General features: G+C 36.0%; 2 protein-coding genes and 1 pseudogene across 2 annotated transcripts; all 3 read left to right on the top strand.

Annotated features, from left to right (window-relative positions):
- Positions 1 to 5678: 5678 nt before the first annotated feature.
- LOC106828926 (putative olfactory receptor 56B2) lies at positions 5679 to 6638 on the top strand. The gene has a single exon (XM_014837739.3). The coding sequence runs from the start codon at positions 5679 to 5681 to the stop codon at positions 6636 to 6638; it is 960 nt and encodes a 319-aa protein (XP_014693225.3).
- Positions 6639 to 8875: 2237 nt separating this feature from the next.
- Positions 8876 to 11174, top strand: LOC106828925 (putative olfactory receptor 56B2; annotated as a pseudogene).
- A 10638-nt stretch (positions 11175 to 21812) lies between these two features.
- LOC106828924 (olfactory receptor 52E4-like) lies at positions 21813 to 22751 on the top strand. The gene has a single exon (XM_014837738.3). The coding sequence runs from the start codon at positions 21813 to 21815 to the stop codon at positions 22749 to 22751; it is 939 nt and encodes a 312-aa protein (XP_014693224.3).
- The last annotated feature ends 3421 nt before the right edge of the window (positions 22752 to 26172 follow it).

Raw genomic sequence — 26172 nt, forward strand, 5'->3', positions numbered from 1 at the left:
AAGATAAAAACAATGATAAATGAACACATAGCAACAGAGATTGGGTTAGCGGTTACCAAAGGGGAATGGGGGAGGGAGGAGGACGAAACGGATGATTAGGCACATGTGTGTGGTGATGGGTTGTAATTAGTCTTTGGGTGGTGTACATGATGTAACCTACACAGAATTCAAAATATATTACAATGTACACCTGAAATTTATGTAATGTTATAAACCAATGTTACTGCAATAAAAAAATAACCACCCTGAAAAAAAAGCAAAAGAAATCAAACTATAATGATGTACATGTAATATTTATATAAAGTTATAAACCAAATATACCTCAATAAAAAACAAATTAGTTATTGTCAGGGGCTGGAGAGACATGGCAATAAGGAGTGACTGATTAACGGCTGTGGAGCTTCCTTTTGAGGTAGCGATAGTGTTGATGGTTGCACCGCATTGTGAATACACTACAGCCATTCAATTTACATTTCAAAGAATGGAATGGTTAATTTTATGGAAAGTGAATTTCGTCTCAACAAAAGATGATAATGGGAAAAAACTGTGTACTCTAAGTATATTGTATCATTTCCTATAGAATATCTGTGTCTAAGAATATATGTCTGGGAAAATGAAGAAATTGTATAAATACATATGATGCACTTTAATCATAACATTACCAGTTAATTCTGTTTTCAGTGTGCTTAATATATAATGTCAATGGAAAATGCCACAAATTATGTTTTAATTTTGTACTATGCAAGTATTTTTTTCAAAAATAGATAGTAAATGTATGTTAAGAAGTGAATGAGAAAGCCTATACTTTTTAAAATTTGAGTCAAATTGTCTCCTTCAAAATTGGCTTTTCTTTTACCAATTAATAAAAATATGTAGACATTTCATTTATTGCCCAATTAGAGGAATATAAAACTTGAATCACTTATTGTATTTTATTATTATTCCTATTATGACTATCATAATTATTAAATCATAATTTTGACACCAAAATTTTCCTAACTTAGTATGTGCACATAGTAAGCCTGAACTTTTTTTTTCGTTTTGAGGAAGATTAGCCCTGAGCTAATATCTGCTGCCAAGCCCCCTCTTTTTTCAGAGGAAGAGTGGCCCTGAACTAACATCTGTGACCATCTTCCTCTACTTTATATGTGGGACGCCTGCCACAGCATGGCTTGACGAGCACGCAACCGGGATCCCGGCTGGTGAACACCGGGCCGCAGAAGTGGAACATGCAAACTTAACCACTGTGCCACCAGCCTGGCCCCAACCCTGAACTTTTGATGAAACTCTGCAATGCCATAATATTCATCACCAACCTCACCTCAAGTAAAAATTAATCCAATAAAAGCACGTATGAAGGTGTATGAGAGTGATTGAAACATTCTGAAAGATCATAAGGATTTCCAACTTGTGTCCTAAAGGACGTTACACGTAAAGAAACAAAACCCTATAAAATATTATAAATTGCTAATACTCATTAAAATTACATTGTGCTCATTCTCATTCTACTATATAATTACACAGATATAGATAAATTTATAGGAAATTATCCCTTTATTTTTGCTTCATCTTATACATATTAGGAATCGAAAGCTTCCAATATTTTCCTTCTCTGACAGAGGTTAGCTGAATTCCTATAGCAGCATCTGTATCTAGAGTTGTGGAACATCCTCTTGGGAAATATAGCACACATATTTCATTAAAGATTTAGTTCAGTACTACAGATATCAAGGGATTCAGAGGAAGAGAACAGTGAATGTATATATATTGTACAATCATGATGTTTTTTTGCCCAATAACCTGAACCTCTGGACCCGATTGCATTCAGTTTACTGTTCTGCTATCCAGAAACTAAGGTATTAAGGACATAGTTGTTGCTGCTAGTGCTAAGATGAATTGGAGAGAGGCTTTTTGAGTGTATGTACATTGAACATTATACTATCAGAAACACTGGTTTGATTCCATCTGCCCATTTGAAGGCAAAAATGCTGTTAAAGTTTGGGTTTTCTTGAAGATGTTTATTTTCCCCAATCCTCAGATTGCAACTCAGGATAAACGTCCACCCTGATTATGAATATCTATGTTATTTCCCTAACCAAATAGGAATCAATGGTTCTGTTGTGGTGGAAGTCAGGTATGAATCACCCCCATGACAAGAAGAAATGGGAGGAGAGGTGGCGAATAGTTCTTGATGATGGTCAGCACACTCTTGCTTCTTACCTGTCCTCCCCTTGTTCCTAAGAATGAGAGTCTAACTTACTTGCTTCAGTTCTAGAGAGACTTATCAGTGACCGTGTTTCATCCATTTTAGAAAGCAAAACCTACATGGAAGAACCCACAGTCACATTGAGAGAAGGACACGGGTTGTAAAATTGAGGGCTGTCTAGTGAGGAAACAAATTTATTTCCTATGCAGTTTGGAAATGAGAATAGACAACAGATGATAAAAAATTCTGCTTTATAACTGGCCACATTCATATGTTAATATTACTACTTCAACATACCTACCAACCCACAGAATAATATGAATTTCCTTGCAGAAAAATTAAGCTGTGTTGAAACCATTTTAAATTTGTTTTGGAAAAAGGATAATATAATTTGTGGTTAATACTATATTACTCGGTATAAGCTGGGAGTATTCACTGAGAGTTTTGCAAATGTAATGAAAATGGAACCTAAACTTCTCAGGTAAAAATAAAACCAATGTTAGTAATCAACACTAGAAGTATAAAAAGAAATCATGAGGGACATAATAAGCATGATATCTATCACATATTTAGGAAATATCTTCTTAAGACTACAGCACAAGTAATCTCAGAGATATATTTACTACTCGTAATTTATGGGTATCTATTCTTTCCCTAAGTTTTCTACTTGTTTCTGTTGCATGGACACATAGAATTCAGAGTTGACTGTTCAAATTTACTGAGAGGGAGAAATAAGTAATGATCCTATTTGTTCAACCACTCTGACAATTTGTACTCAGCTCAGATATTTATTAATAAGACAGTTCAAAGCCTATCATATTTCCACAATAATCAATTATAAATGCATGTGAACACATATGTATATACACATATATGAATTGCTACAGTTTAGTTTCTTAATGAAAATTTCTTTAAAACTGTGAAAAGTATAATGTTGCTTACAGACATGGAATACAAATTTATAAGCCTGACGGAAAGTAACTTGATGAAAATTTTAGAATGTAAGGAAACAGATTCTTATTGTAAGCTCATACTATTTTTTGTTTATACTGCAAATTGCAAGGCTTTTTTTTGCCTTTCAATTATGAGATTAATTCCATACCAATGTTACTCAACAGGAAATTGAAGATAAGCTAACAAGTTGCCATTCATTTAAAGTAAAAACTATAATTTCAGTATTTTCTACTGTTTTCTGGTGGAAACTGTATCAGATGTGAAGATGAAACAATTGATACATTCAGCTTACATTGTTCTGTGTCAAGCATGTCATCTATTGTTTCTCAAAGGTTATCTTCATCCAACATTTATTTTTTGGGTTTTTATTTTGTCTGATGTAATATTTCCTCCCAAATTTTGGGGTACGTGTTTAGTGTGTTATCCTTATGATTTCTATTTCCTAAAAAGTCATGTGCATACTTAGTTTGTTGTCTTCTTGACACTTCCCCGTTAATATTCACATATGTGTATATATTTTATTGCATAATTTTTATATACTATAACTGAAATCATTACCAATTTGTAGTATATTTTAACTGTTTAACTTTTATTTCCCAGTCCACAATCTTTGTTTTTTCTTCTCTTATTTTTTTTCCTTGCTCTAAGAGTTTGTGATGACAGAAGACAGGTCTTCGAAATCACTCTTATTAACTGTTGCATAGTACGTTGCTTTACAATTTACAAGAAGTTGCTTTTTGCAGTGTCTAATCTACCATCCTTCACTGCAGACACATACAAATTAAACAAGGATGTAGGTAGAAAAACTGGATGAAGAATAACTTGATATCTCTGATCAGGCCACTCTTCTAAACAATGGTAACTATCCTCTTACAATATTTGTAAATTTATTCTGGGAAGAAATTTTAATAAATACTATGAAAGCAAATATATCAGGTGTGATGATGACCAAGAATGAGGTATTGTAAAAAATCAGAGGGTTGAACCAATATTCACAGAGGTGTAAGAACCACAGTGCCGTACTACCACTCAAAGACAAGAACACTGGGAGCCAGTTACAAATTTCTCCAGGATGGTGATTGCTGGATTCATCTTGGAGAAATTGAAAGGCCATGATAAAATATCTACAAACATTAATAAATAAGGATGCCAATAATGAAACAAAGAGGTCCCTACTAGAGCACTAATGGTGAATCCTAGCAATTGATGAGACTCACTCATCGCCTGGAGTTTCAAATCAGCTCTCTAAAGACTCTTTATTAGTCTGAATTAATAGCCAAAGATGGCAAACAATTTGAGAAATATTTCCAAAATTAAAGATAAAAAACAAATGAGTTATAAACATAGATTATAAAATTCATAGGTTATGAAAATAATATATGTGAGGCAAAATAGATGTGTGCATAGAAATATGCATCTTCTTTAACGCACCTTTCTTCATTATATTTTAAATACAATTGAATGCCATTGGGTTAAGTTGAATATGTGCGCTGAGTATATATCCACCTGTGCTTCTGTAGACACCATAATTTTGAAACATGTTTTCCAAAAATTCTGAGTCTTTATATTATGTCTTTAATATTTGATATGTTGAAAGGAAACAAATAGTAAATAGCACACATAACTTAGAAACATATCATGAAAATCTGCTTCAGTTTTTACCTTAAAAATGAGTCCATGATTAAATCAAGGAATTTTCTTAGATATAGAGTGATTGGATTTTAGAAGCATTGACCTGAAACTCATTTTTTTTAAGCATCTGCTTTAGACTTTATAGTGTGGCTATCTGGCTTCCTCTAAGAAGCAAAAAGTGTGTCCTAGAAGTGGAAAGGTACTCAAAACCGGAGTCAATTGGATTTAAAGAACACTGAGATCCTTAAACCATATTTCTCTCTTAGGGTTACTTGCCTTTGATCAGGTCATTAGCAATTTGAGACATCAGTTTCCTCACTAAAACATGGGTATACAAAATTACCTCATAGATTTCAATTAATACTAAATAATACTCATGATTAATTCACAAATTCTCAAGTCCTTGAATAAAAAGAGTTCTTTTAGATGTTCTATATACTAATCTCTTACCTAACTGTCCCCATTAATACAAATCCCTACACTTATTCTGTACATTAAGTTTCTAGAGAAACCAATGCTTTAGCAAAATGATTAAGAGGCCAGGTTGGGGCATCAGATCATTTTCCTCTTGTCCATTTTCCAAGGCTTACAAGACAGAAGATAAGGACCAAAGACCTGATATTCTCTAATGTCCTATTCCTCAATAATGTGGAAATTATGTGACATGCCTCGTGGGGTCCTTGTGATGATGAACTGAGTTAATACCTACAATGTGAACCACAGTTCCTGTTTCATTAGAAATGTCCAATAATGTTAGTGGTGGGATAAGAACACTTAAAGATGATTTCCCCGCTTCAATATCATGAACATGGGTTACTCCTTTTCAAGTACTGTCAGAGAGGTTATTAAGACTAGTAACCTTGAATACTTTTCCTCTCAGTGAAGGATGTTCCAGGATCTCAGAGATTCCAACAGCTCTAAGTTCCAGGTCTCTGAGTTCATTCTGATGGGATTCCCAGGCATTCACAGCTGGCAGCACTGGCTCTCCCTGCCCCTGGGTCTGCTCTATCTCTTAGCTCTCAGTGCCAACATCCTTATCCTGATCATCATCAGTCAAGAAGCAACCCTACACCAGCCTATGTACCACTTCCTGGGCATCTTGGCTGTGGTGGACATGGGCCTGGCTACCACCATCATGCCCAAGATTCTAGCCATCTTATTGTTTAATGCTAATACCATCAGTCTCCCTGAGTGCTTTGCTCAGATGTATGTCATACATTGTTTTGTGGGCATGGAGTCAGGCATCTTTCTCTGCATGGCTATAGATAGATATATAGCCATTTGCCAACCCCTACGCTACCCTTCAATAATCACTGAATCTTTTGTGATCAAAGCAACTGTATTCATGGCGCTCAGGAACAGTCTGTCTACCATCCCAGTGCCCATGTTGGCTGCTCAGAGAAATTACTGCTCCCAGAACCAAATTGAGCACTGTCTGTGCTCTAATCTTGGAGTCACTAGCCTATCCTGTGATGACAGGACAATCAACAGCATCTACCAGCGACTTCTCGCCTGGACACTCATGGGAAGTGACCTGGGTTTGATTGTTTTGTCATATGCTTTGATACTTCATTCTGTGCTGAAGCGGAACTCAGCAGAATCTGCATCCAAGGCCCTAAGTACCTGCACTTCCCACCTCATCCTAATATTTTTCTTCTACACAGTCATTGTTGTCATTTCCATCACCCATAGCAGAGCAATGACAGTTCCTCTCATCGCAGTTCTACTCAATGTTCTACACAATGTCATTCCTCCTGCCCTTAACCCCGTGGTGTATGCACTCAAGAACAAAGAGCTCAGGAGGGGTTTATATAAAGTTCTTAAGCTGGATATCAAGGGCAAGTAAAGTGGAGACAGTACTCACCTTTGGAATGTCACCACATAAATATCCATTGTATTTTGCAAGTTTTTCAAATGGCAGAAGAACTAAGAAATGTTGTCACTGCACAACTTTTCAGTTAGTATAAGGAATCAGCAGCTATTAAAAAATTTAAAAACATGGTGAAACTTACATTTGAAATCTCAGTTGTCAAGAAAATCTTCATCCCAAAGAATAACACAATGATGCTGATTGTCTTAAGGAAGCCAGGGGAAAGACACATGGAATATACATTTCATTTTTTTTTACCTAGTAGTCCTGGCTAGAACGTCCTGACAATGCTGAATACAGATGGCTAGAGCAGATATCTGCCAATCTCTTCTTTTTAACTGGAAAGATTAATCCATGTACTTTTGATGTAATTACTGATCAGATAGGAATTACTTCTGCAGTTTATCTATTGACCTTCCAATGTGTCTTATATCTTTTTTAAATGGGCCAAGAATTTGAACAGATATTTCTCTAAAGTAGTTGTACAGTACCCAACAAGCACATGAAAAGATGCTCAAATCATTAATTTCAAATCAAACCCACAATAAGATACCACTGTACAACCTAAAAAGGCTACAATATTTAAAGAAAAATATTAGCACGTGTTGGCAAATTTCTGGAAACATATTAGAATCCTCATACATAGCTGAAGAGTATGTAAAATTACACAGGAGCTGTAGAAATCAGTTTGGTAATTACTCAAAAAGTTAAATGCACTCACTGTATGACTCAGCAATTCAACACCTAAGAATATAATCAAAATAATTGAACTCAGGTATAACAACAAAACTTGTACACAAACGCTCATAGTAGCAGTGTGAGCTAAGAAATGGAAGGAATCCAAATGTCCATCAGTTGTCGCATGGATAAACAATTGAGGCATATGCATAGAAGAGATTATTATGCATCCATAAAAGTATGAAATACTGATGCATGCTTCTATAGAACTGAACTATGAAAATGTTCCACTAAGTGAAAAAACAAACGAAGATTAAGTGTTTTATGATTTCAACTTTATAGAATCCACAGAATAGGCAATTCATTGAATCAGAAAGAAAATTAATTGTTGGCAGGGCCTGGAGGGATAGGACCATAGGCAGTGACTGCTTAATGGTTATAGAGTTTCCCTTTGAGGCAATGGAAATGTCCTGGAATTACATAGATCTGATAGTCGCACAGCATTGTGAATGCACTAGAGGGAATCTATTGTACATTGTTAAATGATCATTTGATGGCATGTGAATTTCACTTCAATCAAAAAATAATAAAGTGGAATAAAAACTGTGCTAAAACTTTTCTCTACATATACATTTGTTGTATCTTTTCCCTCAATATTAAAGAACATATATAGCTAAGATTAGGAACAGGATGACAGAAATTGCATAAACACATCTGATGTAATTTCTTTTCTTTTCTTTTTTATTTATCTATATTTTTAAAGATTGGCACTTGAGGTAACATCTGTTGCCAATCTTTTTTTTTTAATTTTTGTGTTTATCTCTTCTTCTTCCCTCCAAAGCCCCTGTTACATAGTTGTATATTCTAGTTGTAGGTCTTTCTGGTTTTGTTATGTGGGACACCACCAGATCATGGCCCGATGAGTGGTGTGATGTTCGCACCCAGGATCCAAACTGGCAAAACGCTGGGCCACCGAAGCAGAGTGTATGAACTTAACCACCCAGCCATGGGCCGGCCCTACTATGTACTTTCAATGAATCATAGTATTGCTGAATAATCCTCCTTTGAATGCACTCATCATATGAGATATGTCAATTAAAAATGGCAGAATTTATGTTTTAATATGGTACTATTCAAATGTTTTCAAAAACATAACAAATATATATTGAGAATATCAATTATTAATCTTATCATCATCTTCAATATTATCTCAATACTTGGTCATCTAAATATTCCTAACTTAAGATGTATGCATGATAAGCCTGAACTCTGCATGAATTTCTACAGTGCCATAATATTTATCATGAACCTCACTTGACAGAAAATTTCTTACAATAAAAGAATACATGAATGTTTGCAAGACTGATTGAAACATTCTGAAACACTGTAAGGGCTTCCAACTTGTCTCCTAAAATATCTTATACATAAAGAAAAAAACTCTTTAAAAATATTAAAATTGCTAACATTCATTAAAATTATATTGTGTTTGTTCTCATTCCTCATATGTATTTAGTCTCATATAAGCACACAGATATATGCATGACTATAAAATTATTCTCTTTTTTGTGCATGATCTTATAGGTGGTGCAAACGTAAGTATTTTCCTTCTCTGATAGGGGTTAGCTGAATTCCCATAACAGCACCTGTGTCTAGTGTTTTGCAATATCCCCTTGCGATATATAACACACAGATTTCCTTAAAGAATTAGTTTAATAGTACAGATATCAAGGGAGATGTTGAAGACTGTGAATGTACATATATTGCGGAATCACGATGTTTTTTATCCAATAAATATTGAATCCAATATTCACATTTTAGTTTGAGATCCCCATTATCCTTCTTCTACTCAATATCAAGAACACTGGCAGTCTGTCATATATTCCTCCAGTAAGTAGACTGCTGAATCCTTTTATGACAAAATTGTAAGTCCCTGAGAAAAGACCTATAAACACTGAGGATTATAAGGGTAAGGATTTCTTATATTGAAGGAAAGAGGTCTCTACTAGAGCACTGAAGGTAAATCCTACCAACTGTGAGACTCACTCATCACCCAGAGTTTCAAATCGACTTTCTAAAGGCTTTTTATTAGGTGTGACTTAATGATTAGAGATTGCAAGACATTTGAGAAAGAGTTCCAAAATTAAAGTTCGGAAAAAATCAACCTACCAAAATAAATGATTGAAGCTCAGAATTTATTGAAATGATATATATGAAGTAAAATTGATATATTCATGTAAATATATAACTTATTTAATTTACCTTTCTTTGTTATATTACAAATATCATGGAAAGTCATTACTTACTTAGGATGACTACATCCACCAAGTCTACCTCCACACTGCCTCATAATTTTGAACCACATAATTATTAATTTTATGTATTTATATTTCATCTTTAATACCTGAAATATTAAAAGCACACATTTGATAAAACATATCATGAAAATCTTTTTCGTTTTTAAATTATAATATTAATAAATGATTAAAGCAACAATGTCTTAGATATAATGTGATTTGATTTTAGCAGGCCTTCTGTAAAAAGTGTAAAGGTGGCAGTCTGTGATACCAGATTGTTTTCCTCTTGAAAAGCTCCATGATCTACAAGACGGAAGATAAGGACCAACGTCTTTATTTGCTCTAATGTTCTATTCCTCGCTTATGAGGAGAAAGAAATTTGCCATAATTAACTAAATTAACACATCATATGTGCTACGACAGTTCCTGTTTAATTAGAAATGTCCAATAATGTTAGTGGTGGGATGAGAATAATGAAAATGATGAATCCCACCTATGATATCATGAATTTAGGTTACCCCTATTCAAATATTATCAGAGAGATTATTAAAAGCTGTAACCTTGAACATTTTTCCTCTTAGGGAAGTAGGTTTCAGGATCTCAGAAATTCCAACAGCCCCAAGTTTCCCGCCTCTAAGTTCATTCTGTTGGGATTCCCAGGCATTCACAGCTGGCAGCCCTGGCTCTCCCTGCAATGGCTCTGCTTTCCCTCTTAGATCTCATGGCCAACATCCTTATCCTGATTATCATCAATCAAGAAGTAACCCTGTACCAGCCTATGTACAATTTTCTGGGCATCTTGGCTGTGGTGGACTTCTGTCTAGCTACCAACATCATGCCTAAGATTTTGGCAACTTATGGCTTAATGCTAAGACCATCAGTCTCCCTGAGTGCTTTGCTCAGATGTATGTCACACGTTGTTTTGTGGGCATAGAGTCAGTTATCTTTCTCTGCATGTTTATAGATAGATACTTAGCCATTTTCCAACCCATACACTATCCTTCAAAAATCACTGAATCTATTGTGGTCAAAGTAACTGTGTTCAACTCAGAAACAGTCTGTCTACCATCCCAGTGCCCATGTTGGCTGCTCAGAGAACTTACTGCCCCAAGAACAAAATTGAGCACTGTCTGTTCTCTAATCTTGGAGTCACTAGCCTATCTTGTGATAACAGGATAGTCAACAGCATCTACCATCTACTTCTGGCCTGGACACTCATGGGAAGTGACCTGGGTCTGATTATTTTGTCATATGCCTTGATACTTCACACTTTGCTGAAGCTGAACTCAGCAGAATCTGCATTCAAGGCCCTAAGTACCTGCACTTCCCACGTCATCCTAATCCTGTTTTTCTAGAGAGTCGTTGTTGTCATTTCTATCACCCATATTGCAGAAATGACAGTTCCCCTCATCTCAGTTCCACCAATGTACTACCCAATGTCATTCCTCCTGCACACAACCCCACGGTGTACATACTCAAGATGAAGGGTCCCAGTCAGGGCTTATATAAGATTCTTAAGCTGGACATAAAGAGCAACTAATGGAGAGAGGATGCTCACTTTTCTAATTTTTCTAGATATCTACCCAATATAATATCCAATGAGTTCTTAATGGCAGAAGAACTAAGGAAAAGGGGCACTTGATAGGTTTTCAGTTATTATAATGGATCAGTGGCAAGAATTGGAACTCAAAGAAAAAGTGACACTTATATTTGAAATGTTTGGGTTGCAAACAAAGCCTTATTCAAAAACAGTAACATATGGGGGCTGGCCCAGTGGTGCATCAGTTTAAGTTTGTACATTCTGCTTTGGCAGCCTGGAGTTCGCCAGTTCGGATCCTGGATGCAGACCTATGCACTGTTTGTCAAGCCATGCTGTGGCGGGCATCCCACGTATAAAGTAGAGGAAGATAGGCAGGGATGTTAGCTCAGGGCCAGTCTTCCTCAGAAAAAAGAGGAGGATTGGCAGCAGATGCTAGCTCAGGGCTAATCTTCATTTTAAAAAAAATCCAGTAACATTATAATACTTATCTTCTCAAGGAATCCAAGGGAAATGCAAGTGAAATACATGACCTGTATTTTCTCAAACCTCTTTTTCTCACATATGTCTTCTTTATATGCATCTTCTGCACTCTTTTTTCTTGGTTCAGAATATCTTTCTCTATTTCTCAGTTAACAAGTAAGATAATACTGATTGCCAAAATTGATCATATTCATTAGTCCAAGACATTTCAGAATAATTCGGAATACTTTTTTTCCTATTACAAATACCCAGTGAAGCATTCTCACTGTCCACATCTGGTTTGGGAAATCCTTTATGGAATACTTAATCATTGTCCAAGAGCCATGTCTTTCACACATCACTCAACAAGTGAACTAAATAATGTCCTTAGAATACCAGCAAAACAAGAATTAAAAATCAGGAGAATAGTTCACTTTTAATGGACTATTAAATATTGCAGACTGAATGTCTAGAAAAAGCTTTATGAATATCCACATAAATCGATGTCTTTACAACACAACAAAACTCTAAGAGTTGTATATGATTAGAGCACTTTTCTATGTTCATAGTTTGAATTCGGGGCTTCTAGAATTATTAAGCTACTTTGGGGCTTTCGTACTTGTAAGGTGACACCCACAGATTCCATGTTGATAAATTGGGAAGGAATGAAAGGACAGCTTCCAGAAAGAGGAGGAATATTACTGGGGACAGTGGACCCTGAGGAAGCAAAACAAACAAAGCATTCAGTGTAATTTGTATTCGATGGGGATACATTATCATAATCCACTGTGTATAAAATAGCTAGAAAATGGTATGAATGAAAAAGTTATCAGGACTATTTTTCATATTGCCAATGTCAATGTGCCTTATTCTTAAAAAATTCTCGATGGTTATAACCAAAAGACCATGATTATGTTCAGGATAATTTTTTTTTTTTGTCTTTTTGTAAACCTTTTGTGCTTCTATCCCAGACTGTTCAGTTTTTCAAAGAGGCTTCATCTACTTAATGTCATCCTTGCTATTCAGTCAAACCGTATTTGGGGGCTTCCATAAGTATCATGTTAGAGTGAACTCAGATCTGCTTTTTATTTACTGTTTATTTTCTATTTATTTTCCATGCCACTCATTTGTCTGTTTAACTGACATAGACTGGAAAAAATGCTGGTGATAAAATAGGATAGAAATAGAAATTGGTGGAAATAGGATCTATACAAAATACAAACAAGAAAATATAATCTAATAACAAAACTCACAAACAGAAATTCAGACCACGCTTCTTAGAAATTGCTACGCTTGGGATTTCAAATCTTCCTTCAAACATTTTGGCTACAAAAAGAAAGAATTCTAAATTTTAAGTTTTATAGAAGCTTAATCAAAACTAGTTGTTCTAGTGAAGACCCACATTCCTGATACTGAGATGCAAGAGATGTTATTTTGCATGAGTTCTAATTAAAATAAAGCATTGTTTTACTTTATGGCCTTCCCAGTAACATCTCTGTAATAAAAATAATTGATGTTTCTTGTTGTTTCATATAGTGTACTGCATAAGTCCAAAGAAATGAAAAGAAGTAAAGTTTCAGTAAAGGCAATTTTATAAGGGTACAGCATGGACATCACTATGGTCCTGGTATAAAGTTTTCTCTTATTCTTTCTCATTTAAGTGTAAAGTTGAGAATATACAGATGAACACAACGATTGGATTTCCTTCAGTCAGTCCTGTATTAATATCACGTCTATTTGGACTTTACATATAGTCATATTTATCAATACTAGAAGGCATTAGGGAGCATCATGGAGGAATGAGTTGATTCCTTTGTCTCTCCCCTCCAAGTCACAAATAAGAGAACATCCATTAACCAACAAAGGACTCCCTACACAGCACATCAGAATGCCTGTCTAAATTGTTGAGTCCTCCTTTTAAATGCATACTGGATGTTTTCATCTTAAATTACCATGGACAGTTTAAATTCACCATGTACAAGACTAAGCTTATCACTTCAACCTCTACCTCATGCCAAAATAGCCTCCATTTTTGAGTTCTGCCTTTTGGATAACACTGTCATAACCTACGACATGATTTACCAGCATCTTTGTCATCTTCTCGGGTATTTCTCTACCTCATCTTGGGTATAATTTCTTTATAGCTCAAAATATCTCGGTTCTTACACTTCCCAGGTCACCTTCCCAGGTCAGCATGTCTATTATCTCTAACCTATCCTCAGAGAAGAAAAACCTCTATTTTTAATCCAGAAATATTTCTAATATCAGCCCTTTCTTTCTATCACCACTCTTACAGTCTTTTAAAGACCACCTAGCAATATCTACCTATAGGTTTGCTTTGCCTTTTATAGCTTTCAAATCAATTTTGTCCTATAGCATAATTTTGAAAACATTTTAATCCACTGCTTAATAACTTTCAATGTCTTTTCATCAATTTAAGGGTGGGACTCAAATTCTTTGGCATGACATTCAATAAAGTAAAATTAAGGTCTTATCTTCTCTTTCCCATTTTCTTTCTTTCCATTCTCTAAGCACCCAAAAGTGTCCTGGTTTGGGTGATGAATTATATGGTCACTGTATGCTACCATTTCATGCTTAAACATTGCTGGACTATTTGTCAATCTCAAAATACTACCTTTACTTCAAGCTTCTGCTGACTTTGCTCCATTTCTTTCCATTATTTGAAAGTCTGTCTGCCATACACTTATTTCGAAAAGGTTTCTTTGAACCCTGGGATAGAATGGCACTTCCTTTACAGAGGGCTGTGCATTCCAGAGACCAGCGTAAGCTGTTGTCACTAAATTCCCTGAGTCAGATATAGGATGTTTAATTTGCTTGCCCAAAGCTATTAGTGATTAATTTAGAGTGAAATCCAGATTTTTCTAGCTCAGACTCCACATCGGTTCTACTAAATAAAGTATTTTATAAAAGCCAACGAGCAATGGATCAGTGATTTATTTCTTATTTATTTGTTTTTGTGGGTTTTTTTGTGTGTGTTTGTTTTCTCTGGAGGAATATGAGGCTTCATGTTTCTAACTTTGTACCTCTACAGCTCCTGCTTTTTGTAATTTCTCCTTGCCCAGTACTCCAGTCATCTTCCAGGTAAAGAAAAAGAGAATTGTGTAGGGTGATTCATACTTTCTCTTTCAAAGGGGAAGGTAATTTGGTTACAAGCACCATTCAGACTTTCCCCGAACCTCCCCCCCATTCCTTTTTATTTTTCTTTCTTTTTTTTGAGGAAGATTAGCTCTGAGCTAACATTCACTGTCAATCCTCCTCCTCAAACTCAAGGTAAACTTATACTAAGATTCTATAACTGAAGAAACAGAATAAAAGAATAAGAGAGCTCCAATGTCTTCTAATACAGTAGTACCAAATAATATGTGAATATATTTCTTAAGATTTCCTAAACAACCCACTTTATTTCCTTCATCAATGATGCATTCTCTTTTTTCTTTTGTTATTATTTTCAAGCTCTTCTCATTTTATGATTGACAAATCTATACATATTTTGTCACCTTGGATTTATTCACCTGTTCATTCATTCATTCTGAGGGGGGAATTTTTCCTCTACCTTTCTAGATTCTTCTGGCTGGTCTAAGAATTAAATTGACATAAGACAGATTAACAGGAGAAAAACAAAATTAATTACCTATGTGTGGGGGCCCCATAAGAATATGAGACCCAAAGACAGTCAGGCAATTGAGGCTTACCTGTCTGCCTTGAGGTAAGGAGAAGGGAGCACCAGTCAGGGACTTCAAAGGAGAGGAAGATAATTCACAGGGAAAGGGAAAGAGCAAACATTTGGTGAATGAATGTTTGCCCTGCCACGAGGAGATTTTCCCTGTAGGTGTTCTTTTAATGTCTTTTATTAGGTTGAAGGATTTCTCTAAGAGTGTTTAGCATGAACTGATGTTTTATTTTGTCAAATGCATTTTTTGGCAACCATTTAATTGAATGTGTATGCATATAATAATTCTGGTTCTGTGGAGAATTATTACATTGTTTGAATTTGGGGTATTAAAACAATCTTGTTTCCTGGGATAATCCCAACTTGGTCATGATATATTGTCCTTTTTATATACAGGTATATCTCACAGATATTGTAGGTTCAATTCCAGACCACTGCAATAAAGTGAATGTCACAATAAGAAGAGTCACATGAATTTTTTAGTTTCCCAGTGCATATAAAGTTATATTTATACTGTAGTTTATTAAGTATGCAATAGCATTATGTCAAAAAAATCTACATACCTTAATTTTAAAAAAATGCTTTTGACTGGCTTGGTGGTATAGTGGTTAAGTTCGTGTGCTCTGCTTCAGCAGCCTGGGGTTGGCAGGTTCGGATCCTGGGCATGGACCTATGCTCCATTTATCAAGCCATGCTGTGGCAGGCAACACACATATAAAAACATAGAGGAAGATGGGCACAGATTTTAGCTCAGGGCCAATCTTCCAGCAAAATGAGGAGGATTGGGAGTGGACGTTAGCTCGGGGCTAATCTTCCTCAAACAAAAAAAAATTCTTTATTGCTGAGAAATGCTAACAATCACGTGAATCTTCAGTGAGTTGTAATCTTTTGCTGGTAGAAGTTCTTATAAAAAAACACAATCATCTGTGAAGTGCAATAAAGCAAATCTCAATAAAATGAGCTATGTCTGTACACTTGAATTAAAATTGCTAAAGTTTTATAAAGATGTTTATATATATACTCACATTGTAAATTAGCCTATAATTTGCTTTTATTGATTTTTTTTTCTTCTTATGGCATCAGAGTATTGCATATCTCATAAAATGAGCTGGAAAGTGTTTACTCCTCTCCAATTTTCTGGAAGATTTTTTGTTAAATTGGTAAAACTTCATCTTTGGCTATCATACAATTCACAGTAAAGAATAATGATCTTGAATTTTCTGTGGTAAGAAGATTTTTAACCACAAATGCAATTTCTTTAGTAATATAATGCTATCCAGGCTTCTATTTCTTTTGTCTCTCTAGAAATTTGCTCATCTTATCTAAGTTGTGTTAAAAAAATCAACCAAGTAAATTTAAAGATCTAATTGGCTTTATTCAATGATGCATGAATCAGGTAGCATCCTGTCTAGCAAGTAGTGAGATACTCCAAGGAGTTGTACCAAATGGAAGGTTCTTATAGGCAGAAGGAGAGTAGCTGGTGCAGAAGAAGACAAATGGAAGCATGTAAGCCTTCTTCAGGCCAAGTGTCAGAATAGGTGCATCATCACTCTCTCATTTAATAGACAAAGCAAGTCACATAGCTGAGTCCATATTCAAAGCGTGGAAGAATAAACTCTATCTTTTTAGTGAGAAAACTTCAAAACCACAAAGCAAAGTACACGGACATGGAAAGAAAGGAACCTTCACGCCATTGATTTACCATCATCTGCCTTTGATGCTACAGTTAATTATATACACCCTCCACATCCCAAATATGCTCATTCCCATTCCAGGAATTCCTTAAGTCTTATCCAATCTCAGGATTTGGGTCAAAAACTCAAAATCTGGTAATCTATAAGTCCAAATGCAGTTCCTTTTATCCAGAAGATTAATAAACTTGTTTATAAAAAAGAAGAAATGAACAAATATCAAAAAGAAAACACAACATCCTTTCATTACTAAATGGGAAAGACTACAAAATAAGAAATAAATTTCCATCTTTTAAAATAATATTTTATCTGTTTCATTATAGCTATTTTGTTTTCAACTTAACAGTTCAGAGTAGCTAGTCTCCAGGACAGCTACTAAAGATCCTCTGCTTCTCAGTATTTACACACTTGCATAGCCCCTAACCACATTGAACCAGGGCTTGTCTGTGTCACCAACTGAATCTGACAGAAGTGTTGGTATGTCACCTCTGAAATTAGATTGTAAGAAGATACTGTGGTTTCCAACTCACTCTCTGTCTCTCTTGGGGCTCACTCGATTTTGTAGAAACCATGTCATGTGCAGACCTAAGGAGGAACCGAAGCATTCTGCCAACAGCCACAGGAGTGAGCTTGGAAGCACATCCTTAAGTCCCAATCGACTTTTTGGAGACTGCAGCCAGAGTCAACAGCTGGGCTATTGTATCGGCATTATTTGGACCCCTGCCCCCTAATCACTCTAATCATTATTCTCTCAAATAATGAATGTAAGATAGTAGAATAAAGTTAGAAGCCAATTTTCTAGCCCATCTTATTCTCTGGGGTCCCAGTCCCTTCTTATTTCAGGAAGAGACTGGTGATTTAATATAGTTTAAAGTCCCCCAGCCTAAGGGTAAGGATTCTTCTCATAATTTCTGACATCTGGCCCCACAAAATATCTGTATACTACCCCAGAATACAATTGAAAAGGAAAACTCTGCACTACTGCTACTACTACTTTCCCTATATGTGTCTTCCAACAAATTTTCTTCTTAGAGGCCTGGTCAGTGTACGGTCTGGCACAATTAGTTCAGTGAGCTAAGCATCTGTCAGTCAACTGTGTGCTTTCTATAAGTGAATCACGTAAGTAGAGATCAAAGAACCACTTTAACGGTAAGAAAAGTCTGCTTGAAGTGACAGTAACAGTCAAATTTAAGGACTGGAACGTGGAAGATGGTCAGCAAATATTTATGATGACTTGTTTTCCAATGCTTCCAATTCCCAGTGATGAATTTCTTATAAATAGAGACAATATTTTAAGGTTTGTTTGGTTGGCTTTTTTAATGGCCTTTTAATTGGCCAAGATGTCATACATTCATTGAGGGACAGGCTAGACTAGCATCTAGATTTTGAAGAAGATAAATTCCATTGTGAAGAAGAAAATGCAGTTTAAAAATCCAAATGCATGGAAGAGACTCTTGATGAAATTCTCCTATATCTCTATGCCATAGCAAGGTGAAATAAACAAGTGAATTCCCTGACTCTCATCCTGAGACTGAGAAGGTCACTCTTAGATGTAACGTTATTGCTGGGATTTTATTTGCCCTTTTTAAATGGGAACCAGGCAACGGAGGCTTAAAGTGTATGGTACCTGGGACCACTTGACTGTGATTTCCAAGTCGTCTTCCCCCCATCATGAAGTTGATAACTGTAGGAGGAACCAAGTAAGTCTACTGAACTAACAGGTGAGCTTCCCTGATTAAGGGGACAAATGAGAGAAGATTGATTGTATTCCCAACCCTGTTTCATGGCAAAAACACTGAGATGGAGGGGTTCTCCCCGTAATTGTCAAAGGGTTTGGCACTCATGCATTGATCACCTAGTTCATGGCATACAAAGGATATTAAGGGAGAATGTGAACCATCTGGAAGATAAACAGAGTGAGGATTATAAAATTGTACTCCATCCCTAGGAGGTTAGAATTGTTAAACTGTTATTCCACAGATGTAGCCCTGGGAGAATCACATGCCAAAGGTCTCCCTGGGACCCTGGAGTTATCTGGTGATTAGAATGAGAAATCAGAGACACCGACTTCCAACTGTCAACTCCACTGTGTACAAATTCAAGTGTTGGAAAGATAATTCATCACCATTAGGATATCCAAACATTTTCTAACTGTTATTTTATGCCTTATATTTTCTGCAACTCTGGGAGCAAGAGAACACTAAAAAGCCTGACACAAAGACAAATTGTGTCTACCCAGTACCAGTTTCTCCTGAAGAATTAAGTGAACCACCTACCTAATGATATAAACACCCTGAATAAAGCCATTCCTTATAAACTGCACCTTGGCAGTGTTCATGAGTACATTCTTCACCACCCAGCAGCGTCATCTTCAATAATGTCAGTGAGCAGACTCTCAGCCTCATGGATTTAAATGGCCTGGGTTTCTGACGGAGATAGGTATGACAAATAGAGGCCACTTCTTGGGATAAGTGGTTAGACTGATAAGTAAAGGTTAATCTTTCAGATTCCCTACAGGTTGGCCACCCAAAAAAGTAGTTGGTCTCCTAAGGAATACCATGAGAACTGGCTACAGATGAGTCTTAAATTCACTACTGGAAGCTGAGAGATCGGTTCATGCTAGCAGTTCACCATGTCACATACAGCAGTAAATTATTTAGTTCTCTGCTATTCCTTCCCTTTTTCTTATTCTCTCTTTTCTCACTGACTTCAGCTTTCCATATTGCATTTACTAACCTGCGTCCACTCATACGTGGGGGGATTTCTAGCTTCTTTACACCAGCTACAATGTTGTCCTGCTTGGGTAAACCTGCTCATCTGTGCTGTAGTGTGGACCCTGGAAACCTAATATATGTTGGTCAGAACAAAAAGGACATGAAGTTTAGACAGCATGAGAAGGAATGTCTGAGCTCTGAATGCTGACATGGTAAAATACGGCTGCTACTGCACAATGATGTTGGGTCCCAGGGGAGGGGATGTTAGATCTCTGTGTGTGAGTCCAGAATGCAGTAAGTAATGGAGAACCTAAAAACCTATTAATACTCTAATCTCCATGAAACTCCACTTATTAACACAATTCTAGGAAATATGACATGTGCACAGTCTGACTATTTCCCCTTATTTAACCTAGAGTAGGAATATCTCGGAAGACCTTGATGCCCTCCTGCTCGCTGCTATTCAGAACCACTTCTGCATGGGATGGCATTAGCATTATTTTTATTCTCTTTATTTCTCGAGGCTATATCATACATTTTCCATTATATTATCTTGCTTGTGTTATTACAAATCAAAGTCAACATCTTCTAAGAGTTTATTGTTGCTAGGCCAAAGGTGAAACTCAGGGATAGGGTCTGTGGGGATAGTCAGAGTGGAGACGAATAACGGAAGGCGGCAGCCATAGATCCCATGGTTCAGAAATACAGTCACAGGAGGATTAACTGTTTTCCTTCAGGAAGAGGAAGCTTCCAAACCCTAAGGATTAATGGTTCTGTGGGAGATAGGCTGGGGGTTGGTAGCCTGTTGCAACACAAGTATAAATTTTCCTTTGTAACGATGGCAAATAAAATGAAGTCAGAATGAGAGATATTGTTGTATTCTGATCCTAAAGTGATCATGGTCATAGCCAAAGCAGGTGGTGCTCCTCAAGGCTGGGCTCAAAGAGCGAGGCATCCGAAATGAGATGCAGGAAGCATCCGAAATGAGATGCAGAACTAGTAACAAAGAAGAAACCCCTAAATAGGATTGGAGCTGTGAGGAACAGAGAGGAGCATAAGGTAGGAGTAGTTTGAATATTTCTGGTAGAGGTAGTGTTTCCTTCTTCTTAATTTCAGTTTTCTTAAAGGTAAAGACCAAATAGTGTTTTAAAATAAGGTACAATTTATTTTCTATTCAGAATTTTAAAAATATATTTCTACAGAAATTTTAATAGAAAGCCCTTGGAAGTAAGTACATCCTTGATCCATTTGTCTTACCTAAGTCTTACTTAGCTGAAAGACTCAGGGAAACTCTCCAGCACAGGTACCCCGAGCCGTGTGACTTGCCACACCAGCTATGTATCACGGAAGAAGAAGAAGAAAATAAAATAAGAAGCAAGAGTAGATTTCCTTCCTTACTGCTCCTTACACACCTGCTTCCTGATCCTCCCAGAGATAGAGAGTTACCTACCATCCTAAAGCACTTGTTTCACAGCCTTATCAGAGAAGAACAATTGCCACCACTGCCCAGGACATGTTCTACAGGATTAAAAGAGGATTCTTTCTAGAATTCAAATTGTAAGTGTCATTCCGTGCCTTAAACATATTTAATGTTTATTATTGACTTTAAGCTAAATCCTCTTCATATTGCATTCATGTATCTGCTTCAATATCACTTTGTTAGAGAGGACTTCCCTCGTGATAAATTTAAAATGACACCAGCTTTATCGTTATCCAATTGTTATACTTTGTTTTTCTGTAAAGCACTTGTATTTCCTACATCTACCTGATATATAAATATGTATAAACACACGTATACATATACATATTTTTTAATTTATTTGATTACTGTCTGTCTCATCTTTAAAATAATAATGCAATGAAATCAGAGATTTTCTCTGATTTGTTTGCTACACTTAGCAGAACTGTTAAAATTTTTGAATGTCTGAATGAACCATACTTTAAAGGCTAACATATAATCTGCTTCACAATTTCCTGCTGATTCCTGCTCCAGATTTATTGCATTCTTTTATTTTATGTTTTTTGACTTCTTAAATTGTCTGATTATATGTTTTCTCTCTGATTCCGAAAGAACAGAAAGAGGATGTCCCCCTCAAATGACACCAAGTTCCACCCCTCCTCTTTCCTCCTGCTGGGAGTTCCGGGCCTTGAAGAGATGCACATTTGGATCGGGTTTCCTTTCTGTTCTGTATATTTCATTGCCCTTGTGGGAAACGTTGCTATCCTGTTCGTCATCAAGAAGGAACGCAGTCTTCATCAGCCCATGTTTTACTTCTTGGCTATGTTAGCCTCCATTGATCTGGGCCTATCCACATCCACTATCCCCAAGATGTTGGGCATATTCTGGTTTGATTTAAGGGAAATTAGCTTTGGGGGTTGCATCACCCAGATGTTCTTCATTCATATATTCACTGCTATGGAGACTGTTGTCTTGGTTGCCATGGCCTTTGATTGCCACGTTGCCATCTGCCACCCTCTGCAGTACCATCTGATTCTCACCAACAGAACTATTAGTCTCATCCTTGTTGTGGTGTTTGGCATCAATTTCATTGTGGTTAGCCCTCTGGTGTTTCTCATCTTGAGACTTCCCTTCTGTGGACACCGAATAATCCCCCACACATATTGTGAGCACATGGGAATTGCTCGGCTGGCCTGTGCCAACATAAAGGTAAACATGATATTTGGATTAATTCTTATATCAATGGTGTTTGCTGATGTGGTTCTGATTGTCATCTCCTATGTGAGAATACTTCGAGCTGTCTTCTGCCTTCCTTCTCGAGATGCCAGACTCAAAGCACTTAATGCATGTGGCTCCCATATCTGTGTTATCTTAGCCTTCTTCACTCCATCTTTTTTCTCCTTCATGACCCACCGGTTTGGCAGGAATGTTCCCATACACATTCACATTCTTCTGGCCAATTTATATGTTGTTGTTCCACCTGCCCTTAATCCTGTCATCTATGGAGTGAGGACTAAGCAGATTAGGGAGCGGGTTTCAAGCATCTTTGTGAAAAAGTGCTAACATAAACTCTCTCAGAGATATTCATTTTAATCCAGGGAAAAGAGAATGTGTTTCTCAACTTCAGAACCTTGCAACAGAAAAAAGACTCTGACCTTAGCATAATTTCATTCATAATTTCCCAAGATATCCCATTAGAAGATATACTAGGATTAATATCAAAAAAGTCACTGTGAAAATTTATACAATACCTGAAAGATTTGGACAACTTAGTAACAAGGTTTTATTAGGATTCCTTTCCTGTATAACCTCTACAGAGACAGTCTTGTAGATAGGAATATGTGGAATGAAATGCTTGTTTTGATTTGTAGATAGTTAACTCTGTTGGTCACATTACTAAACCCTTGTATATCCCTACATCAAGACTACAAGTTTTTAATACTTGTGACAGATTTTTTCATTCCTTTCTTAATTGCTTCATAGTTTTTATCCGTAATTTTAATGATACTTATTATATGTCAGAAACTGAGGTCATATATAAATAAATTTTAAAGATAAATATATACATGACATTTTAAGGGTCTTAATAGGATGAAGAAGTTGGAGAAATTTTCCCTCTGACTATGACTGTGTGTGGAATCTTCTCGGGCTCATTGTACGTATGTAGATCTCCCCATAAGTGATTTATTGTTCAAAGTAAACCTATCTGTCTGTAGATGTATGCATAGCAATAATGCAAAGCATATATAAATATAAATATATATCTCTATAGAGAGAGAGGGAGAGAAGCCAAGTTTCACAGAAGCATCAATATGGTAGGGAATTTTAGATGCTCAGAAATGAACACTCCTAAATGCACCCTATACTTGTCAATTACATTCTCAAAGGTCAAATCTAATACAATGGATAGAAATTACTCTCATATTCACAAACTTTATTTATTCATTCAGTCATCACTTATTAAGCACTACAATGTTCAGCCCTATTTTATAGTTTTTTATCAATGATATGTATTTGGTTAATGGTTACCTCATGATACCTTGTTACTCACATAGTAGGTGCTTAACAACAGATTTTTTACTTAAAAAAATTATTTTCCAAAGAAAGCATACTTATGGGCAACAGATTCATGAAAAGATACTCAGCATCACTAACCATCAGGGAAGTGTAAACCAAACCCACAGTGAGATATCATCTCACACCTGTTAGAATGGCTGTTATAAAAAAGAAAAGAAATAATAAGTGCTGGTGAGGATGTGGAGAAAAGGGAAACCTTGTGCAGTGTTGGTGGGAATGTAAATTGGTGTAGTCACTATGGAAAACAGTAAGGAGGTTCCTCAAAAACTTAAAAATAGAACTTCCATATGATCCAGACATTCCACTTCTTGGTATTTATCCAACAAAAATGAAAACACTATCTTGAAAAGAGAAACACACCATCTTGTTCATTGCACATTGCAGCATTTTTTATAATAGCCAAGACAAGGAGGCAATTTAAATGTCCATGAATGGCTGAATGGATAAAGAATATGTGGTGTATATATATATATACACAATGGAATATTATTCAGCTGTAAAGAAGGAGACATGGATGGATGTTGAGGGCATTATGCTAAGTGAAATAAGGTAGAGAAAGCCAAATACAGTATTATCTCACTTATATGTAGAATCTAAAAACCAAACAAACAAGAAGCTGAACTCATAGATAAAGAGAATGGTTTGGTGGTTGACAGAGGTGGAGGTGGTGGGTGGCTGAAATGGGCAAAGGGAGTCAAAAGGCACAAACTTCTAGTTATAAAATAAACAAATTATGAGAATGTAATGTACAGCATGGTGACTATAGTTAACAATATTGTGTTATATATTTGAAAGTTGCTAAAAGAGTAAATCTTAAAATTTCTCATCACAAGAAAAAAATTTGTAACTGTTTGGAAATGGACATTAACTAGACTTACTATGGTGATCATTTTAAAATATATGCAAATATCAAATCATTATGTTGCACACCTGAAACCAATATGATATGCCAATTATATCTCAATTTTAAAAAATTTAAAAATTATATTAATCAAAAAATTATTGCATTAAATATAGTAAGAAAGAATCTTACACATACCACTTTATGGCTTTTTATGAATGTACTATTTGGGGTCCTGTGCTTTGGAACACCATTCTTGAAAGTTTCTAAGTCCCTTTCCAGTAGCTGGAACTAGCCACCCTTCCCCTAGCTCCAGTTACCCTGCTTGGACTCCATCCCTGTTTCTCCACTTTAGGACATTCCCCTTTGGGACATTCCACAACCCACTACCCTGCATTCATGATGTTGAACAAATGCCCATAGATCTCAGGGATAATGCCTATAGAGTTGCCCAGGGCCTTTCGCACAGTCCCAATTCCAAGGTACTGTCCTGGAGAACAGTTTGCTCCACTGGGTGGTACAGTATTTATTTCATGAGACTGCTAGAGGTTAGTCTACCAGAATGGTGCTGGCATGCTGATTTGTGGTGATTCGAATTGTTTACATAGTCAGAAGCTTCACAAAAAGTACTTGTCTGAGTATCTTCACACTTGATGGGCATCCCAGAACCTGTGTAAGCACTGCTCAGATCAAAATATAGGGATCTACCAACAACCTAAAAAAGGTCTTCATGCCTTGACCAGTCAATAGCCTCCAGAGTTCATCACTTTTTTTTGTATCTAATACTATAGATTAGATAGTTTAGGATTTTAATGTTAATTAAATTATATAAAATACATTCTTTATTATAGCTTATTTTACTCAAAATTATGCTTGCAAGATTCATTCGTGTGATTGTCTATACATGTAGCTTGTTACTTTTTATTGTTGTATAGTATTCCATTTTATGAATGTACCAAATTTAATTATCCATTCTGGATGGACATTTGGGTTTTATTCTATTTTTTACTATTTTGAATAAAATTTTTAGGAATACTTCTCGTTTTTTAAGAGAGACTTACTGTCAATTATAACTTCTAAGAGTATGACTGCTGAGTGATTGGGTGTGCATGCTTTTAGCTTTAGTAAAAATTTCCAGTTTTGCAAAATTGTATATCATTTTACATTTTCATCAGTTATGTACAACCTAATTGCTGCACATTCGCACCAGCACTATTAGTTTTGTATGTGTGTTTGTGTGTGGGTGAGTATGTGTATTTATTTGTCGCTGTTATGTGATATATGTAATGCTATTGTGCTATGGCTTTAGTATATATTTCCCTTATCACTAATGCTGTTGTGAAAACTACAGCTATAGGCCATTTGGGTATTCTCTTTAGTGGGACACCATTTTAAAATCTATGCCTATTTCTTTAGAATTTGGTTATTATTTTTTATAAAGTTGTAAAACTTTTTATAGCCTGTGTATGAGATCTCTCTCAGCTATATGTCCTGAGAATATCTTCTGCCACTATGTGAATTGACTTTTTACTCTTTACGTGGTGCTTTTTGAGGAATTCAAGTTTT

This window comes from Equus asinus, chromosome 20, assembly GCF_041296235.1.
Source record: "Equus asinus isolate D_3611 breed Donkey chromosome 20, EquAss-T2T_v2, whole genome shotgun sequence".
In the NCBI taxonomy this organism is placed as follows: Eukaryota; Metazoa; Chordata; class Mammalia; order Perissodactyla; family Equidae; genus Equus; species Equus asinus.